This window comes from Ranitomeya imitator, chromosome 1, assembly GCF_032444005.1.
Source record: "Ranitomeya imitator isolate aRanImi1 chromosome 1, aRanImi1.pri, whole genome shotgun sequence".
NCBI classification, from domain to species: domain Eukaryota; kingdom Metazoa; phylum Chordata; class Amphibia; order Anura; family Dendrobatidae; genus Ranitomeya; species Ranitomeya imitator.
In genome coordinates, this window is record NC_091282.1 from 74,552,629 (window position 1) to 74,564,610 (window position 11,982).

Below are 11,982 nucleotides of genomic sequence, written 5' to 3' on the forward strand. Positions count from 1 at the left end.
CTAGATTTGGCAGCCAAGATAAAACCATAAAATAAAATGATAATTGTCAACATAAAAGAGGAACGTCTTTATCAAAGCTGAGAAAGAGGAAGAAATATAGATTGACTATAGATTTATGACAGATATGTCCTCGTAACCCAACGGGCGTAACTGATGCCCATGGACTATTCATAAAATATCTGACAGGTTGATTTACTGTATGGGAAAGCATTGCCATTTTTCCTCCTATCTCCAAGACTTTTTTTTAGCTGCACCATTTTTCTCGAATGCGCTACCAAAAACAGTCAGATGAATTCCCAACATCCACAGATTTAAGTATGTCCTTATACACCTTTTTTCATATGACAAATGTGTCCTGAGACCCCTGTGGACCTAAATTATGCCCAAGAAGTGTCCATTTGACATCCCAAGCTGACTTTCTGTATAGGAAAGCTATGCTTTTTTTACTCCTATCTCCAAGACTTTTGTTGAGCTGCACAGATTCTCTGAATTGTGCCACCTTGAAGAGTTTATAGATAAAAGTGGCGCAGTTTCTAGAAAAAAACAACTTTCCTTTACCACTTTAGCATGAGCTACACCTTTAAATTTGGCCCCTAAACAGACTGTGCTGCTAAAGATCGCTGCACACTGTTGCTACATTGCAGCATAATGCAAGTGAATGGGATCGCATTGCTATCCGCATTGTACCGAGACCTCAGCAAGCAAGTTACCTAAAATCGAACTATTTCCAAATTTTGGCAACTTGCTTGCAGCTTTACATTGTGTCCCATTCACTTGCATCAGGCTGTGATGTTACAGCAGTGTACCGTGATCATTGGCTGTGCCACCTGTTACGGCCAAAGTTGCCATGTCGCTCTAGCTTTAAGATAACGTAAGACGTATGATAAGTAGATGTGTAAACAACCTCTTTAACGAGATATACGTTACAGACCAAAAGTTTGGACACACCTTCTCATTTAAAGATTTGTCTGTATTTTCATGACTATGCAGGTGAGTATAACGGGGAGGGGAGCGCTGCGCGATATTCACCTTCTCCTCGTTCCGGCGCCGCTCCGTCTTCAGCGTCTTCTGCAGTGACGCTCAGGTCAGAGGGCGCGGTGACGTGGTTAGTGCGCACCCCCTGCCTGAACGTCAGTGCAAAAGATGCTGAAAATGGAGCGGCGCCGGAACGAAGTCAGGTGAATATTGAAAGTGCCGAGGGCCTGAGCGACGAGAGGTGAGTGTGATTTTTTTTTTTTTTATTGCAGCAACAGCAAATGGGGCAAGTGTCTGTATGGGGCATCTTATGGGGCCATAACGTTTGTGCAGCACTACATGGGGCAAGTGTCTGTATGGGGCCATAATCAATGTTTGTGCAGCACTATATGGGGCAAGTGTCTGTATGGGGCCATAATCAACGTTTGTGCAGCACTATATGGGGCAAGTGTCTGTATGGGTCATAATCAACGTTTGTGCAGGATTATATGGGGCAAATATCTTTATGGAGCATCCTATTTGGCCATAATTAACATTTGTGGAGCATTATATGGGGCAAGTGTCTGTATGGAGTTTCTTATGGGGCCATAATCAAGGTTTGTGCAGCATCAAAGAGAATGAAGACTTCCTAGACAGAACAGAAGCATCTCTACTGGTCACAGAAGGTGAAAAAAGTGTCAGAGAACCTCCAAAAGCAGATGACTGGAAGCATGTGACCAAAAGAAGCAAGAAGACCATGGAGAAATCACCAACCCCACAACTGAAGAACCGATATCAAATCTTTGTAGAGGATGAAAATGGCACACCTAAGGATGAAGCAATACCAGCAAGCAAAAAAGAAAAGGGCACACAGCAACAAGTGACAGCAAAAAGTACAGCCAAGAAGCAACGAAGAGTGGTGGTGGTGGGAGACTCACTACTGAGAGGCACAGAAGCAGCCATTGGCAGACTGGACATAACCGCAAGAGAAGTATGCTGCCTTCCAGGTGCGATGATCAAGGATGTGACCGATGGGATACCAAAGCTCTTCAGCTCCAAGGACGTCCACCCATTTCTTCTGATACATGTTGGCACCAATGACACGGCAAGGAAGGACTGTTGTGAATTCTGTGGCAGAGCTCCCTCCTGTGGTCACAAGTGGTACTTCGGCTGGTTCTCTCTGTGAGCTTCCGTTGGTGGAGGAAAGTGGTACTGCGGCTTCTGAGTTTCCTTCCTCAGGTGATGTGGTGAAGTCGTTAGGTGCTGCTCTATTTAACTCCACTTAGTGCTTTGATCCTGGCCTCCAGTCAATGTTCTAGTATTGGACCTGTTTCCTCCTGGATCGTTCCTGTGGCCTGCTGCTCTGCATAGCTAAGTTCCTCTTTGCTATTTGTTTGCTGTTTTTTTCTGTCCAGCTTGTCAATTTGTTTTTTACTGCTTGCTGGAAGCTCTGGGACGCAGAGGGTGTACCTCCGTGCCGTTAGTTCGGTACGGAGGGTCTTTTTGCCCCCTTTGCGTGCTTTTTGTAGGGTTTTGTGTTGACCGCAAAGTTACCTTTCCTATCCTCGCTCTGTTCAGAAAGTTGGGCCTCACTTTGCTTAATCTATTAATCTCTTAATCTATTTCATCTCTACGTTTGTCTTTTCATCTTAACTCACAGTCATTATATGTGGGGGCTGCCTTTTCCTTTGGGGTATTTCTCTGAGGCAAGGTAGGCTTATTTTCTATCTTCAGGCTAGCTAGTTTCTCAGGCCGTGCCGAGTTGCATAGGGAGCGTTAGGCGCAATCCACAGCTGCCTTTAGTGTGGTTGGAGAGGATTAGGGATTGCGGTCAACAGAGTTCCCACGTCTCAGAGCTCGTTCTTGTTTTTTGGGTTATTGCCAGGTCACTGTATGTGCGCTGACCTCTATGTCCATTGTGGTACTGAATTACCTTTCATAACAAAGGACCTACCGACAATCTGCAAGGACTTTGAAGAGTTGGGGAAGAAAGTAAAGGAACTGGATGCACAGGTAGTTTTTTCTTCTATCCTTCCAGTAGACGGGCATGGCACCAGGAGACAGGATCCTTGATGCGAACAACTGGCTAAGACGATGGTGCAGACAACAAGGATTCGGATTCCTGGACCACGGTGTGAATTACTTGTACGATGGACTCCTCGCCAGAGACGGACTACACCTCAACAAACCTGGGAAACACACATTCGCCCGAAGACTCGCTACACTCATCAGGAGAGCGTTAAACTAGAAGAAGAGGGGACGGGAAGAAAAACATTAGACTCGAACAAAGAAGAACCAGGAAAACATACTCAGAAGGGAGGTAAGAACATTTCTAAAACAATCCACAGCGAGGAGATTGGAACAAAACAAAATCCTCTAAACTGCATGCTCGCAAACGCCAGAAGCCTGACAAACAAGATGGAAGAACTAGAAGCAGAAATATCTACAGGTAACTTTGACATAGTGGGAATAACCGAGACATGGTTAGATGAAAGCTATGACTGGGCAGTTAACTTACAGGGTTACAGTCTGTTTAGAAAGGATCGTAAAAATAGGAGAGGAGGAGGGGTTTGTCTCTATGTAAAGTCTTGTCTAAAGTCCACTTTAAGGGAGGATATTAGCGAAGGGAATGAGGATGTCGAGTCCATATGGGTCGAAATTCATGGAGGGAAAAATGGTAACAAAATTCTTATTGGGGTCTGTTACAAACCCCCAAATATAACAGAAACCATGGAAAGTCTACTTCTAAAGCAGATAGATGAAGCTGCAACCCATAATGAGGTCCTGGTTATGGGGGACTTTAACTACCCGAATATTAACTGGGAAACAGAAATCTGTGAAACCCATAAAGGCAACAGGTTTCTGCTAATAACCAAGAAAAATTATCTTTCACATTTGGTGCAGAATCCAACCAGAGGAGCAGCACTTTTAGACCTAATACTATCTAATAGACCTGACAGAATAACAAATCTGCAGGTGGTCGGGCATCTAGGAAATAGCGACCACAATATTGTACAGTTTCACCTGGCTTTCACTAGGGGGACTTGTCAGGGAGTCACAAAAACACTGAACTTTAGGAAGGCAAAGTTTGACCAGCTTAGAGATGCCCTTAATCTGGTAGACTGGGACAATATCCTCAGAAATAAGAATACAGATAATAAATGGGAAATGTTTTTAAGAACATCCTAAATAGGCAGTGTAAGCGGTTTATACCTTGTGGGAATAAAAGGACTAGAAATAGGAAAAACCCAATGTGGCTAAACAAAGAAGTAAGACAGGCAATTAACAGTAAAAAGAAAGCATTTGCACTACTAAAGCAGGATGGCACCATTGAAGCTCTAAAAAGCTATAGGGAGAAAAATACTTTATCTAAAAAACTAATTAAAGCTGCCAAAAAGGAAACAGAAGCACATTGCTAAGGAGAGTAAAACTATTCCCAAACTGTTAATAAAAACTGAAAATGTAGGCCCCTTAAAAAATAGTGAGGAAAGAATGGTTGTAGATGACGAGGAAAAAGCTAACATATTAAACACCTTCTTCTCCACGGTATTCACAGTGGAAAATGAAATGCTAGGTGAAATCCCAAGAAACAATGAAAACTCTATATTAAGGGTCACCAATCTAACCCAAGAAGAGGTGCGAAACCGGCTAAATAAGATTAAAATAGATAAATCTCCGGGTCCGGATGGCATACACCCATGAGTACTAAGAGAACAAAGTAATGTAATAGATAAACCATTATTTCTTATTTTTAGGGACTCTATAGCGACGGGGTCTGTTCCGCAGGACTGGCGCATAGCAAATGTGGTGCCAATATTCAAAAAGGGCTCTAAAAGTTAACCTGGAATTTATAGGCCAGTAAGTCTAACCTCTATTGTTGGTAAAATATTTGAAGGGTTTCTGAGGGATGTTATTCTGGATTATCTCAATGAGAATAACTGTTTAACTCCATATCAGCATGGGTTTATGAGAAATCGCTCCTGTCAAACCAATCTAATCAGTTTTTATGAAGAGGTAAGCTATAGGCTGGACCACGGTGAGTCATTGGACGTGGTATATCTCGATTTTTCCAAAGCGTTTGATACCGTGCCGCACAAGAGGTTGGTACACAAAATGAGAATGCTTGGTCTGGGGGAAAATGTGTGTAAATGGGTTAGTAACTGGCTTAGTGATAGAAAGCAGAGGGTGGTTATAAATGGTATAGTCTCTAACTGGGTCGCTGTGACCAGTGGGGTACCGCAGGGGTCGGTATTGGGACCTGTTCTCTTCAACATATTCATTAATGATCTGGTAGAAGGTTTACACAGTAAAATATCGATATTTGCAGATGATACAAAACTATGTAAAGCAGTTAATACAAGAGAAGATAGTATTCTGCTACAGATGGATCTGGATAAGTTGGAAACTTGGGCTGAAAGGTGGAAGATGAGGTTTAACAATGATAAATGTAAGGTTATACACATGGGAAGAAGGAATCAATATCACCATTACACACTGAATGGGAAACCACTGGGTAAATCTGACAGGGAGAAGGACTTGGGGATCCTAGTTAATGATAAACTTACCTGGAACAGCCAGTGCCAGGCAGCAGCTGCCAAGGCAAACAGGATCATGGGGTGCATTAAAAGAGGTCTGGATACACATGATGAGAGCATTATACTGCCTCTGTACAAATCCCTAGTTAGACCGCACATGGAGTACTGTGTCCAGTTTTGGGCACCGGTGCTCAGGAAGGATATAATGGAACTAGAGAGAGTACAAAGGAGGGCAACAAAATTAATAAAGGGGATGGGAGAACTACAATACCCAGATAGAAAAAAGACGACTGAGGGGCGATCTAATAACCATGTATAAGTATATAAGGGAACAATACAAATATCTCGCTGAGGATCTGTTTATACCAAGGAAGGTGACGGGCACAAGGGGGCATTCTTTGCGTCTGGAGGAGAGAAGGTTTTTCCACCAACATAGAAGAGGATTCTTTACTGTTAGGGCAGTGGGAATCTGGAATTGCTTGCCTGACGAGGTGGTGATGGCGAACTCAGTCGAGGGGTTCAAGAGAGGCCTGGATGTCTTCCTGGAGCAGAACAATATTGTAACATACAATTATTAGGTTCTGTAGAAGTACGTAGATCTGGGGATTTATTATGATGGAATATAGGCTGAACTGGATGGACAAATGTCTTTTTTTGGCCTTACTAACTATGATACTATGTTACTATATTATATGGGGCAAATATCTCTATGGAGCATCTTATGGGGCCAAAATCAACATTTGTGCAGCATTATATTGGGCAAATGTGTTTATGGAGCATCTTATGGGGCCATTATTAACCTTTATGCAGGATTATATTGGGCATATTTTAATATGGAGCATCTTATGGGACCCATCATAAACTGTATGGAGCATTATTTGGGGCTCCTGATTCAATATGGATATTCAATAACACTTAACCTACTGATGTCTCAATTAATTTTACTTTTATTGGTATCTATTTTTACTTTTACCGGTAGCTGCTGCATTTTCTACCCGAGGCTTATACTCGAGTCATTAAGTTTCCCAGTTTTTTGTGGCAAAATTAAGAGGGTCGGCTTATAGTCGGGTCGGCTTATACTCTAGTATATACGGTATATAATTCCACATGTGTTAATTAATAGTTTTGATGCCTTCCGTGTGAATGTACAATTTTCATAGTCATGAAAATACAGAAAAATCTTTAAATGAGAAGGTGTGTCCAAACTTTTGGTCTGTACTGTATACAATTTTATTTTAATAGTGCAGTGAATTGTTCTTTGAATTAATTGACATGTCTCTTGCAGACAGGTGAACTGGGATGCCTTCTTGAGGGAGAATGTTCTTTTTATTCTTGCTGCACGACCAAACAGTTCTGCCATCCACCTGAAGCCATCGATCTAAGCCAGCAGAAACTCTGCTCTGGTCTACAGACTTGACTAACAGGTCCCCGACAACTGCTGACTGCATGAGTCACCGGAAGAAGAAAGATGGATTTTTGGCTACTGGAAGATGCCACCTTGTAGCTGAGCTAACACGCCAGTTTTATTAGCCCTATACATAGATGTCTTCCCCAATGAGCCCTTTTACAAATGACTTTATATTTTTACTAGTTGACCACTTAGACGTTCTTACTGATGACATTGGTTCCACACCCTGAAGGATCTCCTGAAGCATTGTCACCCCTTCTACAGCTTTGACCTCAAGACCAATGTATCTCATTAATTATTTATTTACTCCAAGAGGAAGGATGTAGAGATGACAAAGTCCTAATTTGCAAAGGACCGGTGTCAAGAATGTGCCAATGAAGGTGACGTCATGGCCTTTGGTTAGAACTTTGGAATCATGAAACCATTTGTCTATGAACTGGTAATTGCTTGCAGCAAAATGTTTTTCGAGTTCACAATAGTTTGTTCAGACACTTTTAGATACTTTAGAGGTTTTATTACAAGATTGTAGTTGAACCATTAGTAATTTGGTAAGATTATCTGCCATTGCATAATTAAACTATAGGAAAAATCGCCTAATTCTTCACCATTTTAGCTTATATCGAAATTGAGAAGCTCCTTCATAAATAAGAAAGGTAGGTTAACACATCATTTGGTTAAATCAATGTAGATGACCTGAATTTATAAAAAAAAATCTCAATTTCTCAATGGAGATTCTACTTGCAATACTCTGTCTGACCACACGGAATGCTGTCAAAAAAACATTTCATCTCTAGACAGTGTATCTCTAAGAGATTTAATTTGGGCAAATGTATTGTGTAAATGTTTAGTGCAGTTCTTTGCAAATTTTTTTTTTGCTTAGCAAGGCAAAAAGTTAAAGTATTTATTTTTTTAAAGCCCGTCACAACAGAAAAAAAAATATAAATTGAAAGCCAAAATTTGGAGACAATCAGACATGTGTGTTTTGGAAGGCAAATTGATGGATGACGGAATGTACTGTTAGGTGTTAGGGTGCCAGTATCATGGTATATGTGGCCCCTATATGGATGTGTTTTTGTGAGTGTGTGCAGTAGACTTTACTTACCTACCTGCAAAGTTACAGGGTCTATTCTAGACATTTTATGTAATAATTTATCACTTTTGATTTTATCAAAAACCACAAATTGTTACTGTATATTGCAATCGGGAGCAGAAGTACAAAGTATAAATAAAATCCCATTACATTATTTAAAAAGCACTAAGCCATGAGAATGGAAGAATTGATTAATGCCAAATCTTAAATCATTTAAAATCCGATAAATCAATGCTTTCGCCCATAAGTGACCACGTAAATGATGTGTTAGACATAAATTATTTGCATTGTGTGCGTTTGTGCTGTTACTGTATGGATCCCAAAATGTTATAGGCCCTTGCAGCATCTGCCTGACACTGACCTTTCAACTAATATTAATTGGTCTATTTTGAATTAGTTTATATTATTTGCATCCCACTGAATGAGCAAGTGGAATACTAATTTACAAGATGCGTACTGTAAAGGCATAATTCATCATTTATTTACATCAAAGCGCATGTCCACCGCAGAACACAACTTTATGGTTTATATACTGCATATATACGTGTATATATATATATATATATATATATAAGTAAGGCCCTATTTACACTGCTTTAAACATAACATTTGGTGTACACTGCAGTTTTGCCTATAAACTTTTGCAGTTGCTTACATCTGTGATTGACGTCTGTTGTAAAAAGGCAAAAAGATATCCCAACATATATTTCAAACACTTTCCTTTATGAACTCAGTGTGAGTAGAGCCTAATCTACAGAAAAAAAGAAAAAAAACTATTTTGGAAATGCATTACATCAAGTATCTTATATTGAGTTACAGACTGTATTGTGCTGCAGAACTGCATTTTGACTTCTGAAACCTTCAGATAAGATCTCCTCCTTGTATTCCCAGTATTTGCATAGAACTTCTGAAGTGAGGTCTTTCCAGGAGAGACTTTAAGGTACCGTCACACTTAGCGACGCTGCAGCGATACCGACAACGATCCGGATCGCTGCAGCGTCGCTGTTTGGTCGCTGGAGAGCTGTCACACAGACAGCTCTCCAGCGACCAACGATGCCGGTAACCAGGGTAAACATCGGGTTACTAAGCGCAGGGCCGCGCTTAGTAACCCGATGTTTACCCTGGTTACCATCCTAAAAGTAAAAAAAACCAAACAGTACATATTTACCTACAGCCGTCTGTCCTCCAGCGCTGTGCTCTGCACTCCTCCTGTACTGTCTGTGTGAGCACAGCGGCCGGAAAGCAGAGCGGTGACGTCACCGCTCTGCTTTCCGGCTGACCGACGCTCACAGCCAGTACAGGAGGAGAGCAGAGCACAGCGCTGGAGGACAGACAGCTGTAGGTAAGTATGTAGTGTTTGTTTTTTTTTACTTTTAGGATGGTAACCAGGGTAAACATCGGGTTACTAAGCGCGGCCCTGCGCTTAGTAACCCGATGTTTACCCTGGTTACCAGTGAAGACATCGCTGAATCGGTGTCACACACGCCGATTCAGCGATGTCTGCGGGGAGTCCAGCGACCAAATAAAGTTCTGGACTTTCTTCCCCGACCAGCGACAGCACAGCAGGGGCCTGATCGCTGCTGCCTGTCACACTGGACGATATCGCTAGCCAGGACGCTGCAACGTCACGGATCGCTAGCGATATCGTCTAGTGTGACGGTACCTTTAGAGTAATTGGCACGTGACTTACCCACCCAACTGCATTCCTGGTTTACCCCAACTGTGTTCACTTCTCCCGCCTGTGTGTAACTGCTAATTTGGTTTTGACATTGTTCTGCCCCTGAGGTGGTGGTAACATGGGTGAAACTCGGGACGGATGGCATCTTGAGTGCTACAGACACGTGTTCACTGTTGGGCAGCATAGAGCGTTGAAATGAAGTGCACGCGTAAACAAGGAGTATTTGGTTATACCAGATCACAACCATTTACCGTAGTTTTTTATTTCTTTTAGAAATATGGTAAGAAATTAGCTAAATGGATACAATTGCAAAATGCTTGTACAAAAGGACGGTACAATTTTTAATTCTATAGTTTACTGCTCATTGCCTAGGGTAATGGTCGCCTCTACAGTCTATGGTCTCCAAGCCAAGGAGTGCAGTGCCCAAATGTCCTTTGTTATAGATATTGTAAACACAGCTTTAAAGCTGGCCAGATTTGTAGCCCCCACACTTTTTCCTCAAAGCTGCCTCCAGTTTGAACAGGAAACCATTGACAAGGAGTATGAATGCACTCCTGGTCTGAATAGTCAATCTTCAGGAGTTCACCGCCCCCTCTGAGCAGGAAGCATTGATGCAAAGAAGGGGTGCAATTGAAAATTAGACAACCCCTTTAAAGCCAACCTGTCATCCCCAAAATCAAAGTTGAGCTAAGCCCACCGGCATCAGGGGCTTATCTACAGCATTCTGTAACGCTGTAGATAAGCCCCCGATGTGTCCTGAAAGATGAGAAAAAGAGGTTAGATTATACTCACCCAGGGGTGTTCCCGCTGCGATCCGGTCCGATGTCTATCGCGGTCCGGTCCTGGGTCTTCCATCTTCTAACGATGACGTCCTCTTCTTGTCTTCACGCTGCGGCTCCGGTGCAGGAGTACTTTGTCTGCCCTGTTGAGGGCAGAGCAATATACTGCAGTGCGCAGGCACTGGGAAAGGTCAGAGAGGCCCGGCGCTTGCGCACTGCAGTACTTTGCTCTGCCCTCAACAGTGCAGACAAAGTATGTCTGCGCCGGAGCCGCAGCGTGAAGACAAGAAGAGAACGTCATTGTAAGAAGATGGGAGGCCCCGGACCGTGACGCCCATCGAATTGGACCGCTCGCCCAGGTGAGTATAATCTAACCTCTTTTTCTCATCTTTCAGGATACATCAGGGGCTTATTTACAGCATTACAGAATTCTGTAGATAAGCCCCTGATGCTGGTGGGCTTAGCTCACCTTTGTTTTTGGGGTTGACAGGTTCCATTTAACTCTAAAATAGGTATTTCCAGAACCAAAACATATATTTCTGTTTGACTTGGGGTCTCACCATGGGGTCTTGTAGCCCCCCATTTTAAAGGAGTGCGGGCACACATGTGGTGTATCATCCCATTCAAATTATATTGTTTGACAGAGAAAGTAAGCGTAGTCACCAAGGTTATATTCAAGTTTCAATGCCATTTTTTTGTGTGATCAACACCTTTAGGTGCCATTTATAAATAATATCAACCAAATATGTGTTCCAAATTGTTCCATACATATTGTACTGTAGATGCGATGCAGGACATCACCTGATGTCCCACTCACACTGATGTATAAAGGTAGGCCATGTTTTCACACATTTTCCTGTTTCTATTGATTCCAAGAACAAAGTAATGGAATGTTCTTTTCAATGGAAACTGGAACGTGTCCATCTGACCTTACGATGGTATGTCAGTATAGAAATGAACTCCACAACAGACTGTGCTTTAAAAAGATGCTCCCTGTAAACTGATGTAAATTCTCTGATGCTTTTCTGTACAATGTGTAGCAATCATGATGTATCTGGGTTGTTACAATGAGTCAGCAGCACTAGATTTTCTGTAGATGAATCTCTACTGTATATTTTACAATATAATTCAGCCTTATGAGAAGCACAGAGATGTTTGTCGCTGTTTGTTTTCCTGATTTATGCACATTTATTGTACATTTATCCATGGATCCGATTAAACGGATGATAAATGAATCACTTGTTACCAAAATACAGAGCCTATTTGTAGAGTTTCTCCTGAATTAACCAAGGAGCTCAATTCAAGGTATCTTCCTATACCTTACCCTAAGGCTATGTGCACACGTAGGAAAAGAGGTGCAGAATTTTCTGCACAAAATCCGCATCTCCTGGCAGAATCCGCAGCCACGGATTTACCGCAGTTTTTATGCGGAATTGATGCGGATTTTCTGCGGTTTTTGCCACTGCGGATTTTTATCATGGAGGGGTGCAGAAACGCTGCAGATCCGCACAAAAGAAGTGACATGCACTTCTTTGAAT

General features: G+C 42.1%; 1 protein-coding gene across 2 annotated transcripts in view; it reads left to right on the forward strand.

Moving 5' to 3' along the window:
* The window catches only part of PHF24 (PHD finger protein 24), a 213,956-nt gene extending 206,462 nt beyond the window's left edge, over positions 1-7,494 (forward strand). For both annotated transcript variants that reach the window (XM_069748242.1, XM_069748250.1), the window contains exon 8: positions 6,775-7,494. In XM_069748242.1, the coding sequence (XP_069604343.1) occupies positions 6,775-6,871 (97 nt within the window). In that variant the 3' untranslated portion in view covers positions 6,872-7,494. The remainder of the gene's footprint in view (positions 1-6,774) is intronic.
* The last annotated feature ends 4,488 nt before the right edge of the window (positions 7,495-11,982 follow it).